We start from the raw sequence: 22,493 nt of genomic DNA, 5'->3' as shown, positions 1-22,493 counted from the left end.
CAGGAAATTTTATTGTATATATTTTTGTATATTTTGGATTCTCTTTTGACAATCTAAAAATATAAAATTCATGCATTTTGTGGATGCTGATTAATAGTCAGAGATGCAGTTTTTTCCTCAGTGCTTCCATGTTTGATATCTAACAGCATAAAATGTTTTTAAAGGGTGGGACATTCATCCTTCTAATCTGCTGCCTGCCAGACCTTGCCAGCTACCATTTCCTTGCAGCCATCCAGGAACGCCAAGACACCTGTTTAGGAGAGATGCAGTGTTGCAGATTTATTCACAGGATCTCTGTATACTACATTTTCTGAGAGGTAGAGACATCTTGGAAGCAACACTGATCAGCAACTCAAATAAAGAAGATCAGCACTTTCTCTTCCAGCACATGAAGACATAAACAAGATAAGCTGCTAAAATTTGCAGCTGTTGTGATTTGGTCATTTTAGGAGAAAAAAAAAACTTTCAATTCAATAGTTGCATTCACTTTTTCCCATCCTGCTCCATTGATCTTCTCTATCGATCTCCAAGCACTCTCAACAAAGCTGAGCAAACACAGAATCAAAGAACAAATCTTACCAAACAAATACAGAATGAGTAGAGTAGCCTTTTGCTTTATGAGTTGTAAAAATAAATGTTATGTAGCTTGTTGTTATATACAACATCTTGTACTCCTACAAAACGTCATGCAATGTTCCATGACACCCACAGATAAAGTCTCAGATCATTGAGAGTATTTGTAATGGGAATGATAAGGAATCATAATGGAAAGATTGGAATTTATCACCCTGCATTTGATATGAACACAACAGCAGGCTTTCTTTTAAAGGGTAATAATGCATGATAATTATCAAACAAAATCAAATTAAGCTGTTGTAAAATAACATTCTCCTAATCCCAAGTATACACTATTTCCTTCTGCAAATGCAATGGCTTTAACAAAAATCTGTTAAATGCTAATTAATACAGAAATTTGAAGAGTTTGCCAATGAGATCAGCAGGCACACAGTGTGCACTGTTAATTAATTCATATGATTAAAATCTTTATCTTATAATATCTCTGTATATTGTAGTTATCATGTTGATCATTACTGCATCTTAGTCATTGAAATTTTCACTCTGTGTTTGTTCATTACCATAGTGTTCTGCTGGTTTTGTGATCTGAAATAAAAATAGTAATATCTAAAGTAAAAATAAAGGTAAGAAAAAGAAAGAGATTCCTGTACTTCAGAATTTCAGACATGGAAATTTGTTCTTTGTTGCTTTGTGCTAAAAAAGAAAGATTTTTGCCTTTCTGAACCTGGGCCAAGGCAGAACTGAAAATGTTAATGTTTTTAATAGAAAACTTTAGGATGTTTTAGCAGTTTAACATTAGTGAATGTCATAAATGCATTGACTGTTTAATTACCTTGTACTACCCATATAAACTCAATTTACAAATTCAATAAAAGGTTTCTAAATTTACACTAGGTCCAAAGGAGGTAATACAGACCAAGAAGCTCAATACTTTATATATAACGATATGTGCAGAGATAAGACTATAATCAAAAATCCTAAAATTTAAAGATCTCAAAAAGGATTGAGTTTTATTGGAAAAACTGAAATCATTTTTTTGATTTTTGAAATCATACTATGGAAATCTTGGAATCTATAGACAACCTTTGTGTCCTAACAGTAATGTTTTCAACCAATTCGCAGTTTCTGTATTAGCATATGGATGTGAAGCCTGGACCCCATGCAAAAAAACAAAACCATGCAGAAACTACATAAAGCCCACAGAAGCACAAGCTGTATGCTCAGAATAGCAAGAAGAAAAGAAATGAATGGGATAGACGCAAGCACAAACAAAGCTACAGTATGTGACATTATGACAAGAGGAGGGAGACTAGAATGACAATGGGCTTGGCACAGAACAAGGCTTACAGATCATTGCTGGATCTATCAAATACTAAACTGGATCTGAAAGAACAAATCTAATCAAAATCTCCTGGGAAATGAAAAGATGTTTTCAGTAATTCTAAGGGTAGAGCTGATTTAAAACAGCTAGGATCAGAAGCTCCCGGATCTGCTAACAAGCTCTGAACACGAGAAGGAAATGGCCAGGTGACTGAAAATATCACTTTCATCACTAATGAGATTAATTAGTCCAAATTAAATGTCCAAAGACACAATGTAATATCAAAACATAGTGAATTGAGTTTTTGTTTGACTCAATTCCTTATTATAATGTACAATACCTCAAGTTCTTACTTTTGGTGTGAGCAAACTGTCCACTGTACAGTATATCTAAATTAAATCTGGAATAAGTGTGTTTTGTCCATTGGGAAAAGTGAGATGCGCATCTTGAGGTTTTGAATTGGTTATCATTGAAATTCTAGACTGCTATACACTACTGCCATCTAATGGTGATCTTCATATCTGTGTGTGGTAATAAAACCACAGAGACAAAAGTGTTTACAAATTATCTTGTCATAGAATCAGGACCATGAGCAAGCTCACTGGGAAAACAAAACAAGCGGTTTAAAAAATTCAAAGGGCAGAAGAGACCGTTGTTTGTTGCTTAAAAAAAACTTTTACAGTAATAATTTGGTTATGGACTCCATTCAAGTTTCATCCAATTCAGGGTAACAAACATGGCAGAATAATTATCTAAGGCACAGATAACTTTACAGCTACTGACTGAGGTTTAAAGAATCAAGTTTGTATGTTTGTATTATCTTTAAAAAGCCATTTTAATGTAACAAATTGTGCACCAATATTTTAATAAGCATGTAGTGACAGCCAGCCAGTCAACAATATTCTTCTGGTTTCCATTGAGCATGAGTGAATAATTTCAGTAGAATCCTCAGTTTCATCACTGTTTTGCAGGTCAGCACCTTTTCTTATAGAGTACATACAGTAAAACTTCATTGAAAGCATCTGTAGGGAATGCCAAGTAAAAATGACAAAACACGCTGTCACAGCGATGGAAAATATGCTTTAACTATTGTTTTTCCACAAATAAATAGAAGTCCACTTTCATGAGAAAGGCCTTCAATAAATCAAATTGCTTTGGTTTTAAAGGAAATCATTATAATAGTGTAAGAGTGAATTAAATGATGTCATCCAATAATCACAAAACACAAACCCAGAATTTCATTTTAGGTGTCCATTGACTAAAAACATTTAGTTCCACCTGGGTCAAAATGTCAGTACATTTTCATGTTGTGTCTCACAAGCTGAATGGAGAATTTTGTATTTTAAACCCTGTATATTTTATATGGAATCTCCTTACAAGAATGAAATCTGTATATTTTATCATCTAATTTACATGAACATTATAACAAACAACAGCCTATCAGTTCATTTAGTACAATAATATTTTTAATATTTTAAAGGTCTGACATAAAAAAACAGCAGTATGTAAATCTTGTATTACATTTTATGTTATGCATTATAATTAATTTAAATATTATTGTTTATAATTAAAAGATACACTAATTGAAATAAAACATTTTATTTACATTACTTTGTAGTTGTCAACATTGAATAAATAATGATAATATTAATTGACAATTTACAACTGAAAAGCACATTTTGGTGAAAATCCAGAGAAGTTTTCAGAAAACACACACACCATTTCGCTTTGACTTTAATATATTCATGAGCCGCATGTGTAACTTGGGTCCATGCGTGAAGGGGCTGTAGAGAAAATGTCATGGAACAATGGTAACTGTTAATTTTTGTCACTAACATTTTCAGTAAGAGTTCAGCTGACCACAACATTTAATTTGTATTATAACAAAAAAAAATTGAAATAATGCCACACAGTAATAACAGAGAGTGGCACAGACCTGAAACCAATACAGGTTACTGAAAGCACACAATGGTTAGAGACCCAGAAACAGTTTTTTTGGACCTGTGAATATAATACATACAAGCTGTTTAAGTTGGCATGACTAGGTGAAGTGACCATGACATTTCTGGACCAGAAGTGAGTATTAAGTGCCTGCCCTGGGGCTGATTAACATGTCACTTTCATCCTCTTCTGCTACTCAACCGCCAGTCAACCAGTTGTTAGTTTTCTTATTGAACCCACTGGTGGAAGCCCCTTAAATAATGATTAGTAGCAACTCAGACCGATATGTCAACAATCAAAGATGTTAAACCCAACATCTTTGCCATTGGAAAGATGCAGGATGTTTGTATCTCACAGAAAGCTCCAATTAAATACTGAGTTTGTGTATAAATCTGTGGTACAAAAACCTACACTCAAGGCCAGTTGTTCCCAGGCTTTTAAAGTGTGCATATCGTTTTTCAATTTTTAAGGATGTGGACCACCAAGTGCTACTACCTGTTTTTCAAACCCTTTTATACATGGAAATCTAATGTAACAATACAGTAATAATCTGAATTTAGCAAACATTTGTAATGCACACACCTCATATTATATGAAATTCTTATCTGTTATCTCAGAGAGTTACTGCATAACCTAGTGGTGCTCGTGCGTGAACACGTGAACTACTTAACTGGGAACTGGTGTCATTTCGCTTACTTCAAGACAGAATGTCAGGCTGCAGCAAATACAGTTTAAATCTGATTACACATCACATGTTTTCCATGGACCTTCAGTAGTAGCTTCGCGGACCACCAGGGGTCAGCAGAGCACAGGTGGGAACCTCTGCTCAAACCTTACTCCTGCAATTGCGAGAATTTTCTCCTGAAAGGGGGAAATAAATTGATTCTCTTTCAGCAAATAGTTAGTTAATGTGTTACCGTAGGTGTGACTGCACTTGCATATCCTCCTTGTTCCAGGTGTTCAAGGTTTTCTTGCAGTTACGCAGCAGGTAGATTGCTTTCAACATGCAGGATAAAGGATTCGAAACAATAACATGACATCAGGAATCTGAAGTATTCCCAGGTACTGTAATCTGAGGTTTCTTATATGAAGTGGTTTCCTCTGTGCACACAGTAATACTCTTACAATGTAATTCTAACAAAAAAAACTGAGTGCAAAAAATGGTATTATATTTCATTACAACACAACGTTTTTATAGTATCTGATCCAACATTTTCTAAATTGGATCAAATCATTGATTTGGCTCCAGATCCTAACTGCACCACAGTGACCCCCAGGGGAAAACAACAAATTGTAGGGAGTGATGTCAGTTTTGTAGTAAGAGAAATACATTTTCATTAGTCAGTAAAGAGCAAGAACAATTATGAATTTTTACAGAACAGTTGACTCAATATTTACCGTCAAACTATTGTGTTCTTATTGGAAATAAAATTAAAGAAATGAAATTTTCCTTTAACCAATTCACATCTGTATAATTCAATAATCTTTTTCTGAAATGCTATCAATTCAAAGCCAATAAACACAGAAAATTATGCAAAAGAATACTAACTATAGCTTCTTGTATTAACAAATTCGTCATCTAGAATTTTTTTTAATTGCCTGTTTTGTACTGGTTCCAGGATAAACATGCAAATGTGAAATTTCCAGGTTGAAAGTTTTATATATCCTTCCCAAACTTAGTGTGTTTGACTCAGGTTTCCTACAATGTTTTTGGAATGGAGATTACTTTATCAGAACATCACTGTACTATATGCCTGATAGACATTAGGAATCCTTCTGTTTTCACTCTTAAGAATGTTGCTGTTATCACATCCCAATCAAAGGGTGATGACAAGTTGTGGAGCCACAGAAATCTACTTTAGAAATTCCCCTTACAGGGTTCTCCTACAAAGATTCACATGAGGTCTCCCATAATTTAATACACAACCATGCTTTATCTTACAACTAAAACCAACTCCACTTCAGGAGCACAATTTGGGCTCTTTCTTTTTCCTCCCTAGCTTTTGTAGCCTTCGCTGTCAATTTGGTGACCTGAGCAAACTGAGATTAGTTTTAAAAATGTAACTTAAAATATATTTCAGAATATTGTTTTACATCAGATACTTAGTAGCAGTTCATTAGTAAAATATTTTATAAAAATATAGTTTTTCTGTAGACTGCCTTACATTGCCTTTGTGGGTACTAGATTTTTACAACATTGTGGACCCCATCACATATACTATAAAGGTATAAGTAAGGCAAGCACTGAGACTGCTGATGAAAACAATCATGAGTCACCTGTTCTCACTAACTGATAATAACTTTACAGTATACATTTAGTTGCACCTCACTGTACAACTAATAAATATTTTAAGCAAAACAGTGCTTAACATCTCATACATGACAACATACGTGGGACAGGCCAAGCATATGACATGTTGGAGTACAATTCAAAACCAATTTTTGTTTTTATGTTAAAAAACAAGTGATGCTTCCCTTTGCAAAATACTTTTGCTGTTTGTATCCATTCAAAACTAACAACACCATCAACACCATGGTCTTCTTTCCACACAGAGTCATGGGTGACTTGGACCCAGCCTCATCATTGAAGCAGATACACTGGCTTCTTTCAAGTAAAGGCTGGATGAGATCTCCAAATCAATTAGCTTTGAAAACCAGACATAGAAGATAGTTTCTCAATTTTGCCAAAACATCTTCTTGATTCTGTGCAACACACGACTTGATTTGGTCAGGTGGGAATCAACATGCTGGTCTTATCACCTTGGCGGAGTGTAGCCATATGGTTTCTGAAGACACAGTGTGTTGTGATTAGGGAGGGGGTAGACATAGTAGTGCTCAACCAAAGCTGCTAATGAAGGGAATGTCAATTCTGCTTCGAGGAAGACTCTGGAGTTCTGCAACAGAAGAAAGAATCATTTGATTACGATATGTTGTTCATGGCAAAGAGGACAAACTCTGTGGAAGATTACTCTGATTAATTTGCAGTGTATCTTTGGAGCTTTCCCATTTTATCTCATAATATACTTTGTTTTTACAAGGCTATGCTACACTGTTCATAAGGAAAACCACAGAAGGATATAAGGAAGATAAGCATGAAAAGGTTTGTGCATACTTGGTGTTTATATATTCAGAGCAAAACATTTGTCAAAAATGTTTATTAGCTTCCAACAAAAGCAATATAGAAGCAAGATAAGCACATTTGCTGTGAGCCATCAGCTGTTTTGTCATTAGTGAAATGGCAGAATCTTGGAACATTGCTTTGTGTTATGCCAAAATTCACAGCATAGCAATGCTCAGATCGCACTAGTGATTAGGGAAACAAATGTTCTTATTTTGTAAAATTGCTTTGGACATGCATGCATTAGCAGTGGATACAAAATAAATGTCCTTTCTGACGGCAGCCTTTTTGTGTTTCATGTTTTAATATGTTGAAGTAATTAAAAAAGTAAAAGCCAAGCAGAAAAGAGAGTGGGGGTTGTTCCAGGTCATGAGAGGAGACATGAAAAGTTGTTAGTGCTCCCTCAATCTTGTAAAATTTAAAAACCGCTGTACTAACTACAGAGAAAACTGAAAATCTGACCTCCTCAAAAATTCTGTAGTTCCTTCCTTTATTTAAGCTTTCATCCCATACAACTAGGACCTAGGTTAGAAGGGAAAATAGTCAAGAGTTACAAAATGTATTCACAAGTCACACAGAATCACAATGCTATAAAACTTTGACACTGAACATGATCAAATCAAACTACTGAAACAGTTTATAATTGAATACAAAACAGTTTGTTTAAATATAGCTGATACCTTAGTTATTGTTAAAGTTTATAAAGAGAACTCAGCCATTTCTGTTAGTAAGCCTATGACAAAGGATGTTGAATGAATTTCAGACAGGTCTCATATGATATGAGTAGCTTTTCAGTTCAAACCTCAATGTTCTTTTATCATTCATGCTTTAACCAAAAACTGCCTAATTGTACTCTGTTTATTGGTTTATATTCCAGATCATATAGTTCAGTCATCAAATAATAAATGTTATTGCAGAAGTTGTGGTATAGTCTTACCTTTGACGTTTTTGTTCCCGAATTCCTAACACAGTAAAGACCATCCTGTGGAGAACCAGACTTGGAGGATGATTTAAATAACCTGCAATCATATAGGGAGTGAACACAAATGTATTACAAACAAAGTAAGGTGTTGTAGAAAAAATGTAAAATCGTGATTCTGCAATTACAGATGGCAATGATACAAGGGGGACAACTATAAGACTATTGATAAATAAAAGCCAAAACATGTATTTTCACCTAAAATAATTTAAGCAAATACAAAGGGCACACACTGTACAAAATTGTATTTGAAAACCATCTAAAAGGTCGATGGAAGGAATTACATTTAAAAATCCTTTATTACTAAAAAGGCTTGGACAAATATATTCTGAGCGGTGTGAAGTGTAGTGTTGTATGATTTTCATTTTATACTAAAATATCTTGCCATCTCATACAGTGATCAGGTCAGGTAAGATCAGATCACTTTATTGGCCATATACAATTTCTTGTATTAGGAATTTGTCTTTTCGCATACCCCAGCTTGCTCTCCATGAGACATACAGACACACAGACAGGGAGAGAATTAAGTGCACATCGAATTGTGCATCAGTAAAATATAATGTTGTGATATAATCAAGCTGTAAATTTTCTTTGTTCCTTAACTCTACAGAGGGCGTCAACATCAGCACAGCCCTGTTTTTGTAGCACGAAAAGATGTTTTCAAGCAGTGTGAAACTCTGTAGCTGAAGGGTACTTGCTTTTCAACATCACTGGTTTCCTTTGTGTTGATGAACACTGAGTCTGGTAATTGTACCTGATGGAGGGAAAATAAACAGTCATCAGAACAACGATCATGCGAAAATCAAACACAAAAAAGGAAACACAAACAAGCATAAACTGCATCTGGAGCACATAGCTAGTATCTTTAAGTACTGTACACACTAGTTGGTGTCAACTGCTAATTGTGCAAATTTGTGAAATATTGTGTTACTCAGGAAATACCTTTCATTTACCTATTTCATTTTTTCTGAACAGATCTTTATCAAACTCTTTTCTTGAAATGTTAGTTCTTATTATTTTTTATGAAGAAATATATAGACAAAGGCCAAAAAAATCTAAATTTGTGCAACAATGATATGCATTGGCATTTTCACAATTTTACATATTCAGTCTGCACTGTGTAAACAATTCCGCTACTTTCAATATAAGTATCAATATTTAGATTTGAATCTCATCTGCAACTGAGGTACTCAAATACGCAGAATGTGGATATTACAAAATGCAACAAAGAAGGCATTGATTCACAATATGCACATGAGCGCCTTTTTGTGTTATCAGAAGGTCTCTGTCTCTGTTACTGATAATGCTATGATGTCTTTGATCAATAGTTTTATTAGTCTATCTACAAATCCTGCAAGGGATCCCAATACTGTTGAATATGTATGGTATAGTGGAAATTCATAAATTGAATAGGAATTCATTAATTAAGTAGATCATGCTCTAATCTCTGTAATCCAAGCGCCTCTATTAACCATTGGGTAATGGTGGGGGGTGTTGAGGAGGGACAAAGTAGCCTTACATTTTCATAGTCATCATCTGAGTCGTTCCCTTTGTTTTGGGATCCTTTCCGCAGATGTGCTGGGATCTCATCCACAGGAGAACGAAAACTCTGTCCGTCTGGTGATGATCTTCTAAAGATAAAAGAAAAAAAATTAAATAAGAGGAGCAAATTTGAAAAATGTCCTGTGCTCTCCTAAAGGTAAAACAAAATACAAATATTTAACTGTTCAGTACTTTAAAGCATTCATGTCTGCTCTGTAAATATCAACTGTATTATGATAACAGTATAGGAGAATATATTTATTCTGCAAATCCCCCTATTCTGTTTTGAAAATATCCTGGATATTATCAGATGAATAACTTATTTTCTGTATTTCTCTAGTTAATCAGTTAAATACTGTATAAGTGCATAGCTCTGTTGAATTTCTTAACATTTATCTCAATGATAGACTATATTGGTGTGTACCAGAACCTGTGGACACTGAACTTACTGTATCGACTGTCCTGGAGGTTTGGGCTTCGGCTTTGCTGAAAGAGGAGGAGGTTTTGGAACCAAAGGAGGCTTATAGAGGCCGGGTCTCTGAGTCTCCGGGGATCTCTGCAGCTTAACTTCCCGAGATTTGCTTCCATTCTTGTGATTTGGCAGCCAGGGCTTATTCTCAGAAATGACAGTAAGCTTTTTCTGAAGCTCAGTGCAAATGGGTAACGTAGCAGGAAACGATATACCTCCCATTTTATTGTCATTGCTACCACAAGCAGGCAAAGTGGCAGAAGGTTTGCTGGTAAGATTTGTCTCATGAGGCATCACAACTGGGACTGGAGGCTTTGCAACTGCGCTACACTTCAGGTTTTTGGTAGGGACCTCTGGTTTCTCTGGCTTCTGCAAGTGAGGAGCGAAAGGAAGAGGAGGGGGCGGTTTTTTGCTTAGAATCTCCCTGGACCCCAGATCACCTTCAGGCTTCTTCAATGGAGGACATGGAGGAGGGGGTTTCTTGTGGAAGGCTGGCTCCGGCGCATTTTTCTTGTGAGCGGGAGGTAGCGGAGGGGTCAGACGGCTTGTGGGTGAAGGTACTGGAAGTTCATGCTGGAAATGTGGCTTCAGGGAAGGCACTGGGGGTGGAGGATATGTTGGTGGAGGTACAATTGACCTGCCTGGAATAAAATAATAAAAATGAGCAAAGGCAGGGGGTCTTAGTCTCTGCTTATTGATTTCTATGTGCGCAATGCAATAAAAGACAGTTATACATTTTTACTTTACTCTCCCTTCACATGCTCAATTTCCTGTTTAATAGTAGGAATTCAGAACATAAAAATAATAGCAATAAAGAACAAAAAGGCCAAAAATAAATTTCTACCATATTATGATATTGGCTAAAACATCCAGCTCTGCTGCGGGGAAATTTATAATATGGTGGTTTATCACGAGGGAAGTAGAGCCATTCGAAAAGATCTTCCATGTGACACCAGTCAAGTTGTGACTAATGTTGTGTGAAATAGAAGAAGGCTTTACATAGAATTAGTCACAATTTCCCAGTCTTGTTTGTTCTTTTTTAAAGTTTTGAGAAGACTTTTGAAAAGTTATTTTTTTGCTGAAGTACATTTCAGTTGAAACATCATGTTACACTGGAAACTCAATTTAATGAACTTCAGAATGTGCTTGAAATATGTTTTAATTAATCATCTAAAACATATCCACCTAGGAGAAACTATTATCAGGCATAATTAATTCATGCCTTTGCTGTTCAGGTAATCCTTAATACTGGTTATTCCAACTGAGATTTATTAGAATTTTCTGGCAGTGTCATTGGTCAAACAAAAGGGACCTGACCTGCTGACATTTGAAAGGGTGATTCTCTTAAAATTTTAGTTCATTATACATGAACAATCTAATTTTTATTTTTTCTTAGGGCAATACAAAATCAAGGATATCCTATACAAAAAAACAGCAACCCTTTACAAAATATAGTAACTAGTAACAACACATATTCAGGATTTTTTCAATTATTCAGTCACAACCTAATATGTTTTTGGCATGTGATGGAAAGTAGAAAGTCTTTGAAACCTGTAAGGAGATTAAAATATGAGAGTCTATGAGATTACATGACTGACTGTAGCATGTGATAATTTCTTTCTAATATTCTTAAATTATCTGCCAAAGTCTTAAAGCTTCAAAGCATTGTTTGAGACATTGCTTGTGCCTTTTTTTTTATATGTAATAATGCCCCAAAATTGATAATTTAGTTGAAGTCAGCATTCTTATGATGGATAACTGGTATATTAGCCATAACATTTTAAGTTTTTAGTAGATATGTCTGTAATCTTTTTTTAGGAACAGAGGAGCTCTGCTAGGTCATCATGGTTGACAGTTTTAAATACTTTGTACTCTTTCTTCAGTGTCTTCAATAGAATTCATATGCAGATACATTACAGCGACCACATATTGTACTTACACAAATATTGACAGTTTAGCTCATCAACATCTCGCACATATTGGTATATAGAAATAAACTTTAGAGCAGTGGTTCTCAAAGTGTGGTTCGTGGGCTGACCTGGTCATCTTTCTTTAAGCAAGTCTAAGCAGCTCCATTCTTCACATGAACTTTTTAAGTAATGAAAACATGTGCAAACTATGCAATTTTGTACGTAAAATATTTGCACTTTCAAGAAATTGAATTCAATATTAATTTTAGTACATTAATAGGTGATGAATTTTACAGAGTAAGAAGTGGACGTAGGCATAGGTGGTCCAATGCATCTGTGACTTGTTTTAAGTGGACCACAGACCATAGAACTTTAAGAGCCACTGTTTTAAAGGATAGCATCATAAAGACTTATGTGGCAAATAAATATCTGTAGTTCTCAAGGAAAGTATTTAGAATAAGTGGTTACCTTGTGAAGTTGGCGATCCATCAGGCATTAAATACTCTTCCTCATCGCTATCGTCTTCGACTGTAAAATCTACATTAGTGGGAAATTTACTATTGTTTTGATCTCTTCACTTTTCACCAATGATTCTATGTCTTTGTTAGTGACTGGTGGTGTGACAAAAAGGTACTAAACAGTAGCAACAAATGACACTGACATTTAGAAATTAGTACCATGTGCTGGATAACATCATCTACTGTATTGTATATCCTGATCCATACAGCGAAAGACAGAAGACGACAATAGAAAGTCTTCAAAAAATAAAATCCAGAGAATAGAATTAAATGTTATATTTTTTTGTATTATAAAAATAATACAGTAATAACTGTAACAGCTGTAATAATAACATTATTACTGCATACAGTAATATACAGTAAATTACAGTACAGTATTGGTACTGTATACAGTAACAATACTGTTTATAACTGCTTTCTTTAATTCTGGGTTACAGGGATAAATTGGAAGAAGTGATGATGATGATGATGATGATGATTATATGGAGATATCAAAGCATCCCTTCATTTGTTCTCAAAATAACCAATCTGGCACTCTGTTTCAAAGACTCTGAAGGTTTAATGAAATTAGGGTAAAAAAGGAAAATTACAGGAATCAAATTGCTGAAGTCTGGTAATTAGTTTATAGACAGTATGTAACAGTTTTTTTTATTTGAGTAAAACAAATATCCTAGGAAATAATTTTTACCTTCATCCTCAGCAGCACTTGGGAAATACTTTATATCCACGGGCCGTTCAATTGATCCATAAAAGCTGTCGGCATCAGATTCCGAATCACTGAGAGAACAAAAAGATTTATTAACAAAGATTGTATTGATTTTACCCACAAGAGCTATCTAAATATTTAATATAGGGAGACTCCAAAACACCTCACTGTAATTTATAAAGAAAACAATTTCAATTGAATCTTAGCATTCTCAGGTTTTCATGCCCACATTTGAAATCTTTCAGAATTTTATAAAAAATAAAAAAATGTGAAAATTACTTGTAAGTTCATACGTTTTACTTCCTGGGAGTATTTGAAAGAAGTATTTGTTCTATGTCCATCATAAGTAAGCTGATTAAGATGAAGCCAGATATACTGTATATAAAAAGTTCTCCAGCAGCTATATCACCCAGCAACTCACAACTGACAATCCACTGAAGCACAGCAGGTGTGAGCCAGATCAGTACCTGGATGGGAGACCTCTTGGCTACGGTTGCTGCTGGAAGAGATGCTAGTGGAACAAGTTGGGAGTGTGAACCCTGCAGTCTGTGTGGGTCCTAATGCCCCAGTATAGTGACGGGAACATTATACTATACCATTAGGCACCAACCTTTGGATGAGAGTTAAAAATGAGGTCCTGATTCCTTAAAAATCCCAGGGCTTTTCTCGAAAAGAGTAGGGGTGTCAACCCAGTGTCTTGGTCAAATTTCTCCCTAGCCTTTATCGATCATGTCCTCCTAATAATTCCCATCAATAAACTGGCTTCATCACTCTATTCTCCTCCCCACTGATAGCTGATATGTGGTGAATGTACTGCTGCACATTGGCTACAGTTGCATCATCCCCTTTCACTGTAAACTGCTTTGTGTGGAGTGTCCGGACAAGCACTATATAAGTTCAAGGAATTATTATCATTATTGTTAAACTAGGAAGGTTAGGGATTTCTGATGTCTCAATGATTTGATACTTAAGACCAATAAATGAAGAATTCATTTTTTGTAAATTAACATTTTTGTGATTAAATAAATTGCTTTTCAGTTCTGAAGTTTACAATTAAAGCAATCTTACTTAATTTTTTTTGCCTCCTAAACCAAAAGGAGTCAGTGCGATTTTTTAACTTACTGGATTTATTATTTTATTATTAATTGAGCATGTTAAACCAAACGTAGTTTCAAAAGCTTAGGTTTAAATGGAAAATAAACTGCATGACTTTCTCTTGCTCAGTTTGAACCTTTTGGCGAGTTCAGAGCCACATTCACTTGAAAGTTTTAGAAGCGTTAGATACCCTGCAAAGGATTTGGGTTTCTTATTTACATTACAGAGCACTTTTTGATTTTAAAAGACATTTTTTTTCTTTCATTTCAAGATAAATTTGACATTGATTTAATAAATACCAAAAGCTAGTACAATACAAAGTCAAATGCTCTATATTCAATTGGTTTGGCTGTCAGCCAGGCAGGGCAGGATGGATTTTCAGATCTGTCTTGGCTGTGGCAATATGCAGTGAGGGTTTGAACCAGCCTGCTGGTGCATTAGTCTTATTTGTGTTGTTCTGTTTGCACCATTTCTATTTTATTTGATTTCTTTGCCTTATTTTTTGCATAAACTTTAATTTCACCCTGCACGGACATCAGCTTACATAAGAACATTTTTGCCCCTGCATTGCATTGGTGCTGGTCTGGTAAGGAAAGACGTGTACCAAATGAGCTGCCCCAGAAGCTCACAGATGAGAACTCGAATTTCAGCTGCAAGGAGCCATCAAAACTGCATATGTGTTTTTGTGTGGTGTAATCATGGTCATGCATCTCTACAGTTTGTGTGTTTGCATGCCTTTTGAATTAAATTAGCCTCTCAGGTTCCTTTTTTCGAGTTCTCAGTGTTTGCGTCCTTGTGGTTATCCTTATAACATTTACTATTTAAAAAAATGACATTCTTGATCACAGCACTCTGGGTATAACTATGCAAGTCATTTCACATTTTGAAAACAGTTTTCTCATTGTGGATTTTTTAAAAGTTAAAAAGTACAGATACAAAGCATATGGTTTCACATGGAGACAAGTCATACAGTACTTTATACTGGAGAATTACATTCCCTTTTAAACTTAGTGTTCTCAGTGGGAAGTGTGATTTGTTTTATGATTAATGTTTGAAATGTGCTTTATGTTTAGCTCTGGTTAGCTGCATGAAGAGGAAGTGACCCCATCTACTAAATGGCTCTGAGGAAACAGTCCACGGTAAGGTTGGGGAAGGGGTGACGAAAAAGGACACGATTTTAAATTAGAAGAACATTTTTTCACAGAGGTTTAGCAGCACCATTTTTTGCAACACTGTATAGTCAAGTACAAGGGCCTATCTATTTCAATTAATAATTCAAAATACCTAATGCAATTTACAACGTTGGAGGAGCCTTGAATATGGCTGCTTTTTTTAAGGTAATGACAAAGAACGAGCCACATCATAGTATCCCAGTAGCCCTTGCATTATACAATACAAAATAATTCATCTTAAATCTACACTTTACAACTGTAGTTTTAATTGAAGACTAAGATGACTGATTTTACTGCTGCTGGAATTAGCACTGACACTGTACCCAGAAAACAGTTTGGCTACCTACCTAAAATACTTTTTCAGTTCTGCAATTTGCTCTTGGGTATTCCCAGAGCTCTTCATTGCAGAAACGGCAAAAAGACAGATGCGGTTAGAAAAAAGCAAAAGAACAAATTTAATACATTTCTGTTTAATCCTTACCTTGGTGCCTGAGTATCCCTTTTGTCGTGATAATAGTCAATTTCTTTTCTCAAACTTAACATCCATTTCTGTACATGAAAGATAACAGAACAAATAGATTAATACCATATTTGGACATCTTGTATCCTGGAAATGCATTTTATTTATTTTCTCTACATCTGGCTTATTCCTAAGTAACAAAAATGCACTAAAACAAGACATCTTCCTTTTCTGAGTGACTTTTTTACATACAGTATTTTCATTATGTGCCCATTATCAGCTCACTTAGATATCTGCCATGATAGGCCAGTCCCAAGATAAATTTCATGAAGACTGTTTCAGCTGATCCCTGAAAAAGAAATCCAATTTAGCCCTCATCTCAAGTCTCCCTTGTGCAGATTCCCTTCCAGAAATGGACTGCTTTCCCATGAGCCAAGACCCGTGCTCATACAAGGCAAGATGAATCTCCAGAAGATGTTGTGCCAGGACAATGTATAGTTGGCAAACTACAGTTTGCATGAAAAGAACCTAATGTGTCACAAGCTTAATGCGGAAAAAACTGTAATAGTTTACTGTCTATGGTAAGTAGAACATTTCATGTGTGAATGGAATATTCTAGACCATTTTGTGTCTGTTTTATCCCAATGAAGATATAGAAATGATTAAAATGTCATGCCCTCTTAAGCTGATTTTCATCCAATATATTTCAGTACTTTTATTTTGGAGCTATATTTACTAACTTGTATTATTAGATGCACTGAGTCACATACTTCCTGTGAAAGATGTTGCTTCCTGGAGGGCTGATGTCTCATGCTACTGTATATTTTATAGAAGCACAACGGTCATTCTGGGTTACGGGTCAGCCATGCAAGCTTTAAATATATATATGGTATGTTAAAATGACCTGACAAATTGTAGTTGTTCCTATAATTATACCAATATCAACAATCATTCCTTAGTCATTTAACACATTAGTGCTTGTAACCAGAAGGAAAGGCATTTTGTCTATCTAGGATCAATAATAATGCAGAGGCCAGCTGTATCGATAGACCTGTGTGACGGTCTGGATCTTAATAACTTTAGTCAAAAAATGTTGCTAATTTGGTAGTCACTGCATAGATTGGATAGGAAGATCATCACTGTGTTTTCCTTGCATAACATCTTTGCCATTGTGTGCCAAGCCATTTTAAGCAAGTATCTGAGCTGATGATGGACACACCAGGTATTGATAATTTGCACAGAGGTACCTGAATTGAATGCCCTAGGTGACTCATTCTAGCTAACTTAAAAGTCATGAAATTGTGTCACAGCCAGGTACCTGTACAATAAAAGAAGCCAAAAGTCTCTGAAAAAAAGTTCCAGATAGGAGCAAATTATTACTTGTCCTAACATCCACCTGGGACCCAAAATCCAGCACTGAGTGTAAAAATGCTAACCCTAACCCTAGCTGGAGTTACAACAGAGCATTCCTGCAAACTGCCTCTGAAGCTCTCCAGTCACCAGATTTATAAATGTTCCTCAAACCGAAAAATATGACTCTAAAACAATCAGAACCACTGAAAAAAGCTCTTGGAAATTCAACTTCTTCAATGATGCACCTTCTTTAAGCAAATTTTCAATCATCTTAAAAATGCTACAGTATATGAAAGATATTGAAATTAGTGTTCATTACCGGCCACTGTAGGCTTTGGGTAAAAAGAACCATTACATGTAGACTCCAGTTATACATTTAGTTGCACGTGAAACGAAAAAAAAAAAAGAGTTTACCCCTTGTAAAAGGTTTTCTTACAAATTTTCATTTGACTCAGTTTTGGAATACAAATACCGAATGGTGCAACATACAATGTACAGTACAGAGATTTCATTCTCACTTTGCGCTCCTCCTCGCAGGCTGCAGAGAAGTACCATGTGCGGTGTTTTTTGCTGAAGTGCACGATCTTGAAGGGAAACACGTTGCTGGAAGTTGTCTCCTCAGCTGCCCTCATAACCCTGACAAATAGGAAGAAGAGGGAAAAATTAATCAGGATGACTTTGGACCCCGAGTATTAACTGGATTAAAAAGTAGTACATTAATAATCTTTTAAAAGACCGGAGACCTGATTTTTGCACGCTCCATAGTAAATTAATTAGATGAGCCAGTGTGTGCCAGTAAGGATAAAATGGGCACTATAACAAAAACAAAAACACATTTTTCCTCTTGCCCTGTAGGTGACCTGTACTTGTAGAAATAAGACTGATAAGACTTTTATTTTAATTTTACCTGTTATACTACAGTTAATTTATCGATGTCTTTCAAGCACATTATTGTATTTGACTTGGGCTCTGGGGAAGTGTGTTGTGCTGTGTCTACTAACTGTAAATGCATGAGAATAGTATGACTTATTTTAGAATATTACTCTTACAACACATTATGAGAAATACAGTATGTCAAAACGTTAACACAGCAACACTGAAAAAAGGGCTGAAGGGTGTGTAATAATATAACCAATTAAAACTATTGAATCAGATTAACCTTAAGCAAAAGAAAATTATATTGAAATTTAGAAAAGAGGTAAAGCCAATTTTTTTATTTTAGATTCAAATATAGATTGAATATTGTATATAGATCAGAGGTTGTAACTTGAATGTAAGTACTGTACAACCAAATTCAGAACTGTGGCAACTGAGTGTAGTAGTGGTTAGGGCTTGGGCCTTGTACCTAGAAGACTGTTAATTCAGATCCCAGGGAGAGACAAATGCTTAGTCCTTGAATAAGGCACTTTTAAGTCAATCAGGCATCAGACAAATATCATTTACAGTACATAATGTGTTGCATAATATCACAAATGGCAAGTCACCAATACCATTCACTCAGAATCTCAATGGAGACATATTAATACAATGAATCTTCATTATCATTAACCTTTATTAATTTATACTTGTATTTTAAGTAGGCATATGATCCGAGAATATGGAAATATACCATGAGAATCAAATCAAATAAGCAGTTACCCTATAATGCTAACGAACAATTGTAGAGGTTATATTGTAAGGTAATGTAAAATGTACTTTTCTTTGTGAAAAGCAAAACTTCAGAACAGTTCAACCAGAATGATATGTTCTCACAGAAGAGGTACAATAGTTGGCACTTCTAAAACCACACAGTGAATTCTTGTAAATGAAGCTCTGACCTTTGTCTAAAAGTAAGAAGCTTAAAAATACTATATGTGCTGCCCTAGTATTTAAGGTCTTGTGAAACCAATTCAAACATTTTAAAAGCCTGTGGAGTGGCACTGATCTGCTTAAGTGTATGCTTGATGTACCAAAAGATGATGCTTTCAAAAGTAGCTTTAATTTGCAAAATGAAAAGCAGAGTTTGCTATATATTTTATTTTTCTACAGATGAAGAGGATAATACGCTCTCCTATTTGTAAGAGGCAATACTAATTTGACTTTAGTATTCAACCTCCCCCCAAAAATTTGAAAACATCTCATTTTCAAGGCTAAATGAGTGTTTTACTATTATTTGTAATTTTTGCAATTTGTTCAACATTTAGTTCTATGGCAGATCACTATTATGACATACTGTACAACATAGTGAAATGTTTTTCAAATCTCTTGCCTTACAGATTTTGTTCTAAAATGCTATTGGTTCCAAAATGTTTCTGAAGAAAAAAAATGTTACGCTGTCCTTAAAAGCTTGTGTTTTCTGAGAAAATAATGCAAAGGAAAAATTCTCAAAGGAAATAGGCAAGGTTTTGTGCCAGGAAGACTGAAGTATACAGTACTTCTGTATGGATTTCATAGTGTACTGTATGTGATTATACACACATTCAAATCCCCATAAATCCAGAAATAAAGTAATTCCATAGCTTCACACATAAACCTCAAAGGAGTCTGAAAATATATTCATCATATTCAAATATAATGTTGTTTTAAGTAAGGAGCACTTTGGAAAATACAGCCTACCTAAAACAGAAAATTAAATACATATATCATGTTTCTGTAGAATGTGTATAAAAATATACTTTTAATGTTTGTGCTGATCTGACAAGGAACTACTATCTTTGTATGATGAATGTGTCTGCTCAGGAAACAAACCTTAGTTTGAACAGTGTAGATATATTTAAAAATATTTTTATTGTATTAATAATATAACGGTGAAAGCAGTATAATGTTTACTTCAATCATAGATACTAGCATTTACAAATCTGACACAATGCTAGCTCATTTAAAAAGATGGTTAATGTGCCTATGGTACTGAAGATTTGTTTGACCTTCATCATACAGTAGATGCATTGTTTCTTCTTTGCAGTTTGGAAAAAAAGTACAAAATCTGTCATTCTAATTCTTATCACCCTTACAAAAATGATTTGTAGATGAGCACAAGTTCATATAAAGAATTTTGGGCATTTCCAGGGAACCATTGCTTATTTTTGTAAAAAAACTAACATGAACAGAAACCCTTGGAGGAGAGGTCAAGATTCTTACAGTACACATTTTTCACCTTGCATAACCCACACATCAAATTCATTCTCACTTTTCCAGTTCTGGCCTAATTTGATAGTAATTCCATTGCATTTTATATTGCTTCTTATATACATATTTTCTTGGATTTTTATTTCATTTTAGCTTGCCCATTTTGAATAAAGTAAAAAAATGATTTAAAAACCTTTCCGAGACACATACATTCATCACTTTACTATCTTTTTTCCCTATACATTCTTTTTTCTTCATCACATATTCCTAGGAAATTTGAAAGGTTCTGGTTTAGCCTGTTTTTGAATCTATGTTTTCTCTATCTCATCCTAGTTTCTTCAGAGGAGAGCATTACAACTCTTTTTTTAGCTTACAGAAAAGGAAGTCTCCAGCTCTGCTTAGTAAATTCATTATACACAGAAAATTGAGGAAATATTTAAGAAAGCACTAAAATATCAAGCTTGTAATTTTTTTAAGAGAGTAACATTACCCCATCTGTACAGAAAAACAGACCCTGTTAAGTAGATAACCAAGCAGGTTAAGATTCTTGTCCAGTATATCTTTTAAGACACCCTTTGTCACTTAATTAATTATTGACTATTATTATAGCAGTGTTGAAGGGTCTTGCTCCCAATATCACCTAAATTATTTCATTAAACAAATTACATGTTCACAGTATCTCATGACAGTTAATTATTCCATGTCTTTAGAAATTGATGATTTACTGACTACAAATAAAACATGATAGACAGGTACTCTTCAGGTGTTGGATTAGGGAATCCTGCTGTTACTTAATACTTAACAAAGACTACTTTGCACAAAGTTTATTTAATTTACATGCTATTTTCAGAAATATAAACATAGTTTAAAAGTATATCAATTTCCTTTTTCTCAGTTGTTCTTTAAGAAAAACTAAAAGCAAATTCCCAATAGTAAAACAATACATGAATAGACAGAATAAAATAAAAAAAAAACAGTAACAATCTGTGGCAATTACCGTACTTTGAATCCAAGGCACAGGAAAATATTTTCACATTTAATCTATAGTATGCTGAAAAGCTTATACACCTTTAAAAACATGAGAATTACATGACGTAAGCATTTTAAGTGGAAATTAAATTTCAATGAAATGCAAGAGATACTAAACATTTCAAGTGTATTTTGTGGGACTTTTACGTATTTTTATTAAAACCTGCTAAAAATGAAACTTAACCAAACTAGCACAGTCTGCAATTTGAGTGTTCTGTTATTCTTAACATTCAGGAACCTATCAGAACTAAGCCTCACACTTAATCTAAATCTTGCTTTCATTTGTGTTTAAGAAATATCATTAGCAGCAGAGGAGAAGAGAACACGACTGTGAGCTTTTGGGGAGCTATTGGACGAAGATTGACTAAGGAGGAAAGATTCAGGTCAGGCAAAATCTGTACATTTTACTCATCGTCCTGCCCTGCACATCAAGCAAACTGACCTCTGAAAAGAGTAGAAAATCCTTGAAGCCTTGTACATTTCTCTAATCAATACATTTGTACACAAGGAATTGCCAATCAATCATTAGATGTACTGTACTATCAAACTATCTACAAATTCATTCCTTGTGAATCCTTGGTGTCCAATCAGGAATATGCAGTATCTCTGCCTTTTTACACAGTAGACGTTATTTGAGTCCAAATCTCTTATCTATTATATGTCTAGCAATTAAAAATGAGTGAAAAAGACCAACTATCAGATCCTGTCTATGTGACTTAACAATTAAGCAGACCCATCCAAAGGTTTTGTATCGCTTAAATATTACACCCATTGAGTGCACAATCAAAAGATTTGGGCAACCCCATTAAATGAGTTAAAGAATGAAGAGTGATGCTTAAATCACTTTTTGAAGTCCAAAAAACAGTGTTAGATTGTATGTCAAACATGCTTTGCCATAAACCTTCTAAATGCAACAGAGACTGACCTGTTGTAGCCGTTCAGAGAGAAGGCCCCCTGTGGAGATGGAGAGGTACTGGTCTTGAAGTAGTAAACGCAGCCTTTGTGAATGATGACAAAGCGCAAGGGCCCTGAGAAACAACATCTGGTTAAAACATCTCTGCGTTCCAGATTTTTCTCTTCACATTTCTTTTCCAATTGTTCTGTTCCATTGTATGTGTCTGCTGTCAGTCTCTGATTTAAACAGGTTACAGCTGGTCTGGAACTTTATCAAATGATAGAAACTCAATTTACAATTTAAA

General features: G+C 34.8%; 1 protein-coding gene across 5 annotated transcripts in view; it reads right to left on the bottom strand.

The window, feature by feature from the left end:
• Positions 1 to 4,990: 4,990 nt before the first annotated feature.
• sh3bp2 (SH3-domain binding protein 2) overlaps positions 4,991 to 22,493 on the bottom strand; it is a 36,150-nt gene continuing 18,647 nt past the window's right edge. For 4 of the 5 annotated variants that reach the window (XM_015340198.2, XM_015340199.2, XM_006627261.3 and 1 more), the window contains 11 exons: positions 22,220 to 22,322; positions 17,679 to 17,796; positions 15,829 to 15,896; positions 13,063 to 13,151; positions 12,325 to 12,393; positions 9,927 to 10,587; positions 9,455 to 9,566; positions 8,634 to 8,689; positions 7,894 to 7,975; positions 7,419 to 7,478; positions 4,991 to 6,732 (listed from right to left, as the gene is read on the bottom strand). In XM_015340198.2, coding sequence (XP_015195684.1) covers positions 6,595 to 6,732; positions 7,419 to 7,478; positions 7,894 to 7,975; positions 8,634 to 8,689; positions 9,455 to 9,566; positions 9,927 to 10,587; positions 12,325 to 12,393; positions 13,063 to 13,151; positions 15,829 to 15,896; positions 17,679 to 17,796; positions 22,220 to 22,322 — 1,556 coding nt within the window. In that variant the 3' untranslated portion in view covers positions 4,991 to 6,594. The remainder of the gene's footprint in view (positions 6,733 to 7,418; positions 7,479 to 7,893; positions 7,976 to 8,633; positions 8,690 to 9,454; positions 9,567 to 9,926; positions 10,588 to 12,324; positions 12,394 to 13,062; positions 13,152 to 15,828; positions 15,897 to 17,678; positions 17,797 to 22,219; positions 22,323 to 22,493) is intronic. The other variant, XM_069186960.1, reaches the window with a different exon arrangement.

The sequence above is a fragment of the Lepisosteus oculatus genome, chromosome 3 (assembly GCF_040954835.1).
Source record: "Lepisosteus oculatus isolate fLepOcu1 chromosome 3, fLepOcu1.hap2, whole genome shotgun sequence".
In the NCBI taxonomy this organism is placed as follows: domain Eukaryota; kingdom Metazoa; phylum Chordata; class Actinopteri; order Semionotiformes; family Lepisosteidae; genus Lepisosteus; species Lepisosteus oculatus.
This window is presented reverse-complemented; position numbering and strand designations above follow the sequence as displayed.